The 12290-nt window shown below is 38.0% G+C and overlaps 1 protein-coding gene across 2 annotated transcripts in view; it reads left to right on the top strand.

Annotated features, from left to right (window-relative positions):
* lama2 (laminin, alpha 2) overlaps window positions 1-12290 on the top strand; it is a 558082-nt gene that overhangs the window by 459783 nt on the left and 86009 nt on the right. For both annotated transcript variants that reach the window (XM_062033747.1, XM_062033746.1), the window contains 6 exons: window positions 3084-3217; window positions 6190-6349; window positions 8269-8393; window positions 9964-10126; window positions 11301-11445; window positions 11532-11670. In XM_062033747.1, coding sequence (XP_061889731.1) covers window positions 3084-3217; window positions 6190-6349; window positions 8269-8393; window positions 9964-10126; window positions 11301-11445; window positions 11532-11670 — 866 coding nt within the window. The remainder of the gene's footprint in view (window positions 1-3083; window positions 3218-6189; window positions 6350-8268; window positions 8394-9963; window positions 10127-11300; window positions 11446-11531; window positions 11671-12290) is intronic.

A 12290-nucleotide genomic window follows, 5' to 3' on the forward strand; every position in this document is an offset into this window, starting at 1 on the left:
AACACAGTGTTACTGTTCAAACTGTGTGTAATGTTAGTGGCCTAAAATATTAAATAAACGTGTTCAATAAAACCTCTGCCTTGTTTTTAATGAATACTTAGGCCTACTACACCACTGTATTTTAATGTTGGTCATTATGGTGGTACTTGGAGAGGCAAGTGTATTCTGAGGTGGCGCTGAGAAATATCCCAGAACCATTGCACTAAATCATTGTACAGTAGAGTTTCTAAAGTCAGAATTTCAAGTCGCTGCTTAGCCTTCCATTTTGTGTTAAAACATATTTTTCCCAAAGGAAATAATATAACTATCACAAACCCTTTAACTGTTAACCAAGTGTAGAAATAAGCAACCACTATTATTATCCATAACATTTTTTCAGAAAATGTTAGAGTTTGGCCTAGACTTGAGGCTTTTCAACTTGCCCATTGATGTACCTTCCATCCCTTGCCTTTTATTAATATTCTCAAATTAGTCATGTTGTACTGAGCACCCAGGAAAGACGCATGTCTATTGTGTCCTACGTCCTGTTAACTTATTTTCTGTTATGCTCCCCTTTAGAAAAAAGAAAACATTTTGTGCCCCCCCTTACTCTCCGCCGCGACTATAAATAGTATGTGTCTATAAAAGTGTTATAAGTACACCTCTGCTTAACATTGTATCCTTATTAACAATAAAGAAAACAAAAAAAGAAATATAGATCAACAAAATTGCGTTAACATCGTTTTTTAGTTTGTAACATAAAATATTTAAAGAACATCAATTTTCCTGAAATTAAAAAAAGTAAATTCTTATTTATATTCAAAAGTTTTTTAGACTAACTTGAACAGTTTGATACTGCCAAATGAAATTAAATAAACTACTGATGTTTTTTTTTGTTTTTTTATGAAACTGAGGGGTAGGACAGCCCGCCCCATTATTTGAGAAGAACTGCATTAAAACTAGAGATGTGATGTTTGCGAACGAGTCGAGTCTTTTGAACGGCTCTTTCAAGTGAACAATTCGCAGTTGTAATTTCTTAGTTTGAGAGCCGTTCTTTATGCAAGTTGCCCACGCTGCCCTCTCAGAACCCAAAACAAAATCCGCTTCATTGGCTTTACTTATTGAAGGAATATTGACATCACAGAGTTAAGAGTCGTGTCAGAAGACTCTATTCACGTGAACGCTATCATTAACTAATTAGAAAGGGGTATCAGCATCTGGAAAAGAAAAGAAAATGAACGGAAACGTAGCATTTTGATGCACTTTCACGCTATCCACTAGATATAGCGTAAATCGTCACCGTCAAAGTATGGGGAAACGGCACCATGAAAAGAAAAGCCAATTTGGATTATCATAATTTCAAAACAATTCTCCCTTATAGTGTTTATATTGGTGTAATGCAGTGGTGTCCAAAGTGCGGCCCGCAGCTAATTGTTTACCGGCCCGCCACACATTCTGGAAATGCTATTGCAAAAAATAAAAATGATCATTAAAAAAAGTGGAATGAGGTGAAATCTAACGAGAAAAAGTTGCAATGTTGACACAAAGCTGCCATGCAGGCTGTTTTTTTTTCTTTTGTCTTTCTTTTTCTTTTTTTGTCACTGCTCAAAAAAATATATAATAACAAAAATATCCATGTTATAATTAATTATTTTCAAAGCTCCAATTAGTTCAAATGTTTCACTTTAAAATGTTTTATGTGGTAAATATTGCATATATTGTGTAGTTGCAATATAAAAACAAAGTTTTCTTTGACAAAAGAGCATAAAACAAACAAAATAATAGTTCAAACGTAAAATCGACAGATATATCTGAAGTTGATCTCGTAACCTAAGTGATGAAAGTAAAAAAAAAACAACTAATAAAAATGTATCACTTTATGAGTGTTATAGAGGTTTATTTGAAATAGGGACAGATACAAAAACATAGACATCTGAAATGCATGCATCACAGTGTTTGTAGCCAAAGCTAATTTACAACACTTGTCCCCAACAACAACAACAACACAGATCCAACATAATTAAAATAGGAAAATAAAAAATAGAATGAGTTGATAATAATGATAATAGTAATAACACAGACAAAGTGCAAACTAGATAAAAGCCAATAATAATAATAATAACACAGACAAAGTGCAGACTAGATAAAAAAACAATTAGTAAAAATGAGTAAAAACTAAACATGGGAACACGATTGTTGCTCAACTAGCCATAATTGTGTTTGTTTTTTGAAAGTGACAAGTGCAGGTATACTTTTCAAAGTGTCCGGTAAAGAGTTCCATAGTTGTGGTCCTTTTATTGAAAAGGCAGTCTGTGCAAAAGATGTTCTACGGAATGGAACACAACAGTTGCCTTTTGACACTGCTCGGGTGGTGGGGCACCTTTTGGATCCCAAATATATTTAGTGGTATTTTATTTATCTTTTCACTGTGATAACTCAAAAATATTAAATCATTAAAATCAATGGTGTCCTGCATTATTTATATCTTAGAGCTCTAATTACTAAATACTGCATATTTCAGTTTTACTATAAAAAACAAAGTTGTTTTTGACAGAAAAGCCATAAAACCTTTTTTTTTTTTTATTTGATATAGAGATTTACTGTAAGCGTTAAATAAAAAATAATACAAATTAGACTTATTTTTAACATTTTAATAACTGAGACCCTTTATGGTCCCCGGGACCCCTAAAGGTAAAATAAATACAAAAAGTCCATATATTTTGTTATGGTTTGAAAATGAAAAATATCAAAATGGCCCCCACATGCTTTAATTTTTCCGTTTGCGGCCCTCAGTGGAAAAAGTTTGGACACCCCTGGTGTAATGTATACAACCTTGCATCTTATTACTGCAGTGAGTGATTGTTCCTTTGATGAAAACAAGTTACTTAAAAAATTATTAAATAAAGGAACGAGCCAATCTTTTGAACGGCTCTTTTAAAGGAACCGCTCCTCAAGAACCCCATAAATCCCATTTTTTGTTAAAACCACCCTTAGTGATTAGAGTACTACCAAAATATGGTGATTAATCAGTTAGAGTAAGTGAAAAGAAAAACTACATAAGTGTCATGTTGTTTTTGTGACATTCTGCTTGTCTGCTTTTTCAGGTGGATTTCTTAGCTTTAGAGATGCGCAAGGGCAAAGTGTATTTCCTCTGGGACGTGGGTTCAGGTGTTGGAAGGGTGGAATATCCCCATCTCATCATCCATGACGGCAACTGGCACAGAATCGAGGCTTCTCGGTAAGACCTGTCTACTTTGTCTGCTTCGTTTAGTGTGTTTACAGCGTCGCCGGCACATGCTCTGTATTCTGTCATTTGGATACGAGCGACAATACCAGTGAGCTCAGTATGCGTTTGTGACAAATACTGAAAAAGGATGGTTATAGTGTAAGTGAGTGTTCACAGAGAGATGGCGTTCATATTACAGCAACTGTGAAGATGCATGCAGGCTTTAGATGAAATTTGAAAAAAAACACAATCCCAATACGAAGGTCCTGGGTTCGATCCTGCGCTCGGGATATTTCTGTGTGGAGTTTGCATGTTCTCTCCGTGACTGCGTGGGTTCCCCTCCGGGTACTCCGGCTCCCTCCCACTTCCAAAGACATGCACCTGGGGATAGGTTGTTTGGCAACACTAAATTGGCCCTAGTGTGTGAATGTGAGTGTGAATGTTGTCTGTCTATCTGTGTTGGCCCTGCGAGGAGGTGGCGACTTGTCCAGGGTGTACCCCACCTTCCGCCCGATTGTAGCTGAGATAGGCTCCAGCACCCCCCGCGACCCCGAAGGGAATAAGCAGTAGAAAATGGATGGATGGATGGATGTTCCCACCCTGCAGGCACTAGACATTGATGCAACGTTGATTATACACACGAGTCCTTTAAAATTGACTTTGAAACACCGTATTTGTAAATTGAGAGAACGTTGATGTCTAATGTTGGATCCACGTTGTTGGTTGAGAAATTACCACATTTCAATGTTCAAACCATCGTCATAACCTGACATTGAATAAACGTAGTCAAAAAGTATGTTGTTTCAACGTTGTGTTTGTGTTGTAGAATTATGGTTGGGAAATGACCAAATTTCAATGGTCAAATCAACATCAGAACCTTACATTGATTAAACGATGTCAAAAATGTTTGAGTTGCTCAACGTCAGGACCTAATTCAAAGAGTTCTCAACGTTGTTTTAAAGGCCTACGGAAATGCGATTTTCTTATTTAAACGGGGATAGCAGGTCCATTCTATGTGTCATACTTGATCATTTCGCGACATTGCCATATTTTTGCTGAAAGGATTTAGTTGAGGACATCGACGATAAAGTTCGCAACTTTTGGTTGCTGATAAAAAAAGCCTTGCCTGTACCGGAAGTAGCGTGACGTCACAGGTTGTGGAGCGCCTCACATCTGCACATTGTTTACAATCATGGCCACCACCAGCGAGAGTGATTCGGACCGAGAAAGTGACGATTTCCCCATTAATTTGAGCGAGGATGAAAGATTCGTGGATGAGGAAAGTGAGAGTGAAGGACTAGGGGGCAGTGGAAGCGATTCAGATAGGGAAGATGCTGTGAGAGGCGGGTGGGACCTGATATTCAGCTGGGAATGACTAAAACAGTAAATAAACACAAGACATATATATACTCTATTAGCCACAACACAACCAGGCTTATATTTAATATGCCACAAATTAATTCCGCATAACAAACACCTCCCCCCTCCCGTCCATATAACCCACCAATACAAATCAAACACCTGCACAACACACTCAATCCCATAGCCCAAAGTACCGTTCACCTCTGCAAAGTTCATACAGCACATATATTTCCCCAAAGTCCCCAAAGTTACGTACGTGACATGCACATAGCGTCACGATCGTACGGGAAAGCGATCAAATGTTTGGAAGCCGCAGCTGCGTACGTACTCACGGTACCGCGTCTCCGTATCCAACTCAAAGTCCTCGTGGTAAGAGTCTCTGTTGTCCCAGTTCTCCACAGGCCAATGGTAAAGCTTGACTGTCATCTTTCGGGAATGTAAACAATGAAACATCGGCTACATGTTTGTGTTGCTGCAGCCTGCCGCTAATACACCGCTTCCCACCTACAGCTTTCTTCTTTGCTGCCTCCATTATTCATTGAACAAATTGCAAAAGATTCACCAACACAGATGTTCAGAATACTGTGGAATTTTGCGATGAAAACAGACGACTTAACAGCTGCCCACAATGGTGTCCCAATATGTCCGCTACAATCCGTGACGTCACGCGCAGACGTCATCATACCGAGACGTTTTCAGCAGGATATTTCGCGGGAAATTAAAAATTGCACTTTACTAATCTAACCCGGCCGTATTGGCATGTGTTGCAATGTTAAGATTTCATCATTGATATATAAACTATCAGACTGCGTGGTCGGTAGTAGTGGGTTTCAGTAGGCCTTTAATGTCTTGCGCCTGCTGGGAGTGGTTTATGCATGTGCAGCTGGAATAGGCTCCAGCACCCCCTGCGACCCCAAAAGGGACAAGCGGTAGAAAATGGATGGATGAAAGGGTTTGAAAAATTATACTGCGTGATACTGATAAAGCATGTTCCCCAGGGTCACACCCTGGCATCGTACTGCGCCCCCCTCTCCACTATTTGAGAAGAACTGGTTTATTCCAATTTGCCTTGAACTTTTCAGCACAATTTCCTGCTTAATTCTTGTGGGAACACGATGAGTCGCATCATCTTGACCTGATAATAATACACGCCACAGCATCCAGAAATAGAAAAATAAATAAAAAGCAACCACAGGACATTATTTATTTCATGAAATTGGGAAAAATGGCCCGGTTTCACTTGGGGAAATCAAGTGTTTGCAACCCTGCCGGCCTGTGACTGTTACATAACATGCAGTCAGTGTGATCAGTGTTCTCTCAGTGAAGGCAGAGATAGTCGTGCATTCGGGCGGGCCCTCACTGGAGAGACGTCCCAACTGTTTCCCCACACGATGAAACAACAAATTCAAGGTGGCAGCTCAATTTCACTGTACATCTCTGAGGTCCCGCCTGCTGGAAACCTGTCCCCGCAATCACTTTGTCTCGTTCATCTTTTTATGCTCCCAGTTCATATAAGCTGATTTCATGTGACAGAACAAACTCACTCAAATGTCCTGCAGGAAATGCACACTGGCAAATAAAATTACTTCCTAATTTCTGTCTGTCTTCTCCGGCGTCCCCAGTAACGGATTGAATGGTACCATATTAGTGTACCCTCTAGAAGGGCCACAGGCGGCCGTGGTGCCAATCCCAAACAGCGCCAACTCCCCCACTACCTACAGCATCCTGGACGTAGACCAGAACGCCTACCTGTTTGTTGGCGGAATCCTTGGCACAATCAAGGTAACTTTACATGTTTTTTTTGTGTTTAGAACAGGGTTGTCCAGAGTGCGGTTGGGGGCCCTTTGCGGCCGGCAGCTAATATTTTAACGGCCCGTGGAAAATTCAACAAATGCTATTTAAAAAATTAAAATTAAAAAAAACATTAAAAAGTGGAATAAAAGAGCAATCAGGTAAAATGTGACGAGAAAAGGTTGCACTGTTGACTCTAATAACACAAAGCTGCAAAGCAGGCTATTTTTTTCTTTAAAGCTGTCAAAAAATAATATCAATGTTGTAATGAATTATTGACCTATTCAATGCTCCAATTACCTCACAGCAATAATTCCACTTTGAAATATTTTTGGGGGAAAATATTGCATTTGTTTTGTGTTTACTATATAAAAAACAAAGTTTTCTTTGAAAAAAAGGGCATGAAACAAAAGAAATCATAAATAATAAAAACAAATGATCAACGGATATACCTGAAGTTGATCTAGAGACTTAAACATTAAAAAGTGAAGAAAAAAAAATCTGAATTATTTTTGTTTGGATCCCCAATAATTGTAGTGGGAAAAATAATAATGAAATTAAAATCAATGTTGTAATGAATTATTGACCTATTCAAGCCTCCAATTACCTCATATTTGGGGGGAAAATATTGCATGTTTCGTGGGTTTATCGTGTAAAACACACTTTTCTTTGACAAAAAGGGCGTGAACCAAACACAAAAATCATGAAAAAATAATAAAAACGTATAATTGACGGTTAGATCTGAAGTTGATCTAGAGACCTAAGTTTTGAAAGCAAAAAAAAAAAATTGTGAATTATTTAACACTTTTTTTAATGGGGCCTTTTTAGATTCCCAATAATTTTAGTGGGAAAATTTGAATTAAAATCAATGTTGTAATGATGTATTGACCTATTCAATCCTCCAATTACCTCGCAGCAAAAATTCCACTTTGAAAATTTGTTGATGTAAATATTGCATATTTTGTGTTTGTCATATAAAAAAGTTTTCTTTGACAAAAGGGGCATGAAACAAGCAAAAAACTGTATAAAAAAGTAATAAAAACTTGGAATCTATGGATGGATCTAAAGTTAATCTAGAGACTTAAGCCTTGAAAGTACAAAAACAAAATATCACATATTTTTAACACTTTTATGAGTGGGGGGGAACAAGCGCTTTTTGTGTCGTTCTCGCCAGTTCCAGGTCCTAAATGGCTGTCACAAGTGTCCCAACTTGCCAGATTATATCACAAGCCACTTTATGTCCAGGTGAGAGGCATGATTATGATCAGACCAATTGATGATGTAAACATCAGCACACAGGAAGTGATCACGTCACCACTAAAAATAGTTTGTCTGCGTTAGTGCTTATAATAACAATATCACTAATACTTGGTTAATATTCAAGTCACAAAATGTAAATGGTGTATTGGTGGCATTTTTTGAATGGTTATTTATCAGATTTTATGGGCGGTAGAGTGGAACACCCATTGGCCCTGCTGTAAGTGGACTTTTATTTACGTTTATTTAATATTTAGAATGCATTAAAAACATATATCGGTCGTCATGTCTTTCATAATGATTGTGAACGATAGGCAAAATTTTTTAAAAAAGTGCAGTTCCCCTTTAACATTTTTATGACTGAGACCCTTTTGTCCCTAAGACCAAACTTAAGGGGAGCCCTAAAGGTTAAAAAAAAAAATCTATATATTAGTTTGAGATAGGCTCCAGCACCCCCCGCGACCCCGAAAGGGATAATTGGTAGAAAATGGATGGGTGGATGGGTTTTGAAAATGTAAAATATCAAAATGGCGCTCGCACGTTTTGATTTTTCAGTGTGCAGCCGTCAGTGGAAAAAGTTTGGACCCCTTTTGCTTTAGAGCAACATAAAATGCTCCTTTTTCCTCATTATTATTCAATATCTTGTCTTACAGAAAGCAGATGCTGTAAGGACAACAACGTTCACAGGCTGCATGGGGGAGACCTTCCTAGATGGTAAACCTATTGGACTTTGGAACTACAGAGAGAGACAAGGAGACTGTAAAGGATGCGTTGTCAGGTATGACAGAAAATCAACATTTTATATTGAGTGGATTTTATTTCAACAATCAATGGACATTCAAGCATAAGCAAATATTTTAGATTATGTGTAAGTGTGCAGACACGTTGACTACAACGTTGTATTGTGCATTCAGTAGTGCAATTCTTTCGAAATGTTGATAACATAAAAACTAATAGACAAAACATTTGGGACAAATGATTATGTCTCGTTTCTATTATTGTATAACATGTTGGTCGCAGGCAAGCAAAATGACACTGAGGCCATTGGAAACTTTGCACAAACAATCCCTCAAAATCCTTGACCGAAAACCACAACACCACCATCATTGTTTAGTTCTCCAAAAATATAGATTGTTAAATTTAGCTAACATTCAAAGATTAGCATCAATACGAATGTCCCATCGAATCTTAAATAACACTGCACCAGCGCCACTTAAGCACTTTGTCCAGTTTACATCTGCTGTGACAACTAGAAACACACGAGCCTCCACCAGGGGGCAGTGTAGAATACCCAGATGTAAAACCTCTTTTGCACAATCAGCCTTTTCATATAAAGCCATAAAGGAATGGAACGACCTCACAACAAACTTGAAAAGTCTAACAGATTACTCTTCATTCACAATTGAAGTTAAAAAGTGGCTTTGGAGCAATCAAAGCTGCTCACACGGTCACTAAGATGGGCATTATGTTTGACACATCAACCTAATGTGTATTATATTTATCCATGAGAGCATTTTTATTGTAAATTGTGAGGTGTGTGTGTTAAAATCAAGGTTGTTTTTACAAATGATGACAGATGTGAACAAAAGCATGTATTGTCTGTGTGATGATGTAAATGAGGTGTGGTTGTATTGTATATTAAGTATGTGTCCATGAAAGGGCATTTTATGACTTTTTTCTTAATACTTGTGTATGATTTTATTGTCATAATTTTATTGCATGATTTTTGTATCCCTTTAATTTAGGTAGCCAGGGACTGCAGATGGAAATTAGCTATTTAGCTATAATCTGGTACAGAACATATCTGTCTTTGAGCTTAATGTTTCTGTACATTGTCCCTTCAAATAAAGACTAAACTAAATGGGAAAAGTTTGGGGAGATTTTGACAAGGTGTGAGGGTTATGAATAATAAAACGTTAACATAAAAACTAGAATAGCTAGACAAAAATGTTTGCTGCACAAACATAGCACGAAAGAATTGGGACAAATTTAGAGATGTTGAAGGGGTGGGGGGGGGGGGGGGGCGGACGACGTCACGAGTCACAATAACTTAAAAACCATAACAGCACAAACATTTTTTACGGCACAAACCAGCACAAAATAATGCCAGTGTTATTTATTTATTTGAAAATGGCAACTTGTCCACGCCTCCGACTCCAATGTCCACCATTTAGGGCCCTAATTACATGCATTCGCTGCTCATTGATGCCCGGTTGTGAAATCCAAAAACACTTCCAGTGCTTCAACTTAACCTCATTCCTGCAAAATCTTAGTGATCACACCGACCCTTACCTACAGTGACTCTAACAGTGACATCCAAGTGGACTTCATTTTGCTGTGCCTGTTAGCCCCCAGACTACAAATGGCGAGGGGACTGTCCAGCTGGACGGGGAAGGCTACGCCGCAGTGGGACGACCCACAAGATGGAACCCCAACGTTTCCAGCGTCACGTTCAAGTTCCGAACATTCTCCACCGATGCTCTGCTCATGTATCTGGCAACTGAAGACATGGTATGAAAGCTAGCGGATATTGTCCAAAACAATGACTGCTTGCGCTTTATTTGTACTTTTCAACTAATTTATAAAAATATTGCTGTGAAAACAATAACGACATAATTATTGATCTCGGCATCTTTTAACTCTTAATCAGTGGTTCTCTATTTTTTGTTACGCCTCCCCGTAGGTGTTAATGAAGTTATTGTTTATTTTTTTATCTGTATGTGTCCAGATATTTCTTTACTAACACTAAATATGCAATTGCGCCGTAGCCCCAACATACACACACATCAAAAGGGGCCACTCCACTATTTGAGAGGTACCGCTAAAAAGCAGTGGTTCTCAAACTTTTTTCACCAATTAGCACCTCTGAAAACATTTGGCTCTCCACGTACAACCATAATGACCAACATTCAAATACAGTAGCATAGTAGGCCTACATATTCATTAAAACAAGGCAGAGGTTTTATTCAACAAGTACACTACCGTTCAAAAGTTTGGGGTCACCCAAACAATTTTGTGGAATAGCCTTCATTTCTAAGAACAAGAATAGACTGTCGAGTTTCAGATGAAAGTTCTCTTTTTCTGGCCATTTTGAGCGTTTAATTGACCCCACAAATGTGATGCTCCAGAAACTCAATCTGCTCAAAGGAAGGTCAGTTTTGTAGCTTCTGTAACAAGCTAAACTGTTTTCAGGTGTGTGAACATGATTGCACAAGGGTTTTCTAATCATCAATTAGCCTTCTGAGCCAATGAGCAAACACATTGTACCATTAGAACACTGGAGTGATAGTTTCTGGAAATGGGCCTCTATACACCTATGTAGATATTGCACCAAAAACCAGACATTTGCAGCTAGAATAGTCATTTACCACATTAGCAATGTATAGAGTGTATTTCTTTAAAGTTAAGACTAGTTTAAAGTTATCTTCATTGAAAAGTACAGTGCTTTTCCTTCAAAAATAAGGACATTTCAATGTGACCCCAAACTTTTGAACGGTAGTATATATTTCATGTTTTTGACCACACAGTTTGAACAATAGTACTGTTTGAATACAGGAATATAAAACACTGTACTTTAATCAAGTGATTATTTGGCGTACCACTAGTTTAAAAAAGCACTGCTCTAAATCAATGCTACCAACACACTTCCTGAAAGCAACTTCTCTGCACTTTTGTCCCCATTTAGAAGGACTTCATGTCATTGGAGTTGAATGGGGGCAAGGTGAAGGTGAACTTTGACCTGGGATCGGGGATTGGCAACGCCATATCAGCGAACCGCCAAAATGATGGACGCTGGAAATCTCTCACCATGTCTCGCAACAAGAAGCAAGGTATGCATAACAACAACAGTAGGAGATGTGCATGAATGATAATAATGAATACTTTAATAAGTATGTTATATTTGTGTTCCTTACAGCCACAGTGACCATTGTGGACATTGACTCCAATGCCGAGGAGAAGATAGTGGCCACATCTGAGGGTGCAGCCACTGGTCTGAACCTCAAGGAGAACCAGAGCATTTTCTTTGGAGGTCTACCGACCATCGGAAACTACAGGTAACGCCTTAAAATGGCCGACACCGTATTTACAGTAACACCATCTGTTCCAGGAAACAATGGAAGTAGGATAACATTTATTTCATGGTCAACCATTTAGCATTAATGCAAGGACATTAATAAGTTACAGTAGATACAGTGGATTGCTGTCAAGGATGAGTACCGTTTACATTTGAACCGAGACGGTACCGATTTTTGGTACTTTTGTGTTAGTTAATAATAAAAACAAATATAGATATAATTTTTTTCGTGACATTTGAAAATGAGCTGATTATGATACCTGTTGACCATTTGTTACATCCTGTTTCATTGTCAAATTTGAGTCTCATTTGCAAGAATTACATTATGTTGCAATTGCAGTTGCAGGTCCAAAATATTAGATGGCAGTACTGTAAAGTTTATGGTGTGTTTTTGGTTTTTGTTGCATCCTAAAATATGTTAATACTATAAGTATTGTACATACCAGCTGTTAAATTGTAACATGCATCTTATTTGTAGTTTTCATTAACAAATTTGGAGGTGTTGAAATTGCCATGTAAAATTGCTCATGCTAATCAGTAGCATGTCAATACCAAAGGCAATGTATATCAGCATCAAGCTAGCGCACTTTGGGGAAAAGT

This window comes from Entelurus aequoreus, linkage group LG23 (genome assembly GCF_033978785.1).
Source record: "Entelurus aequoreus isolate RoL-2023_Sb linkage group LG23, RoL_Eaeq_v1.1, whole genome shotgun sequence".
Taxonomy (NCBI): Eukaryota; Metazoa; Chordata; class Actinopteri; order Syngnathiformes; family Syngnathidae; genus Entelurus; species Entelurus aequoreus.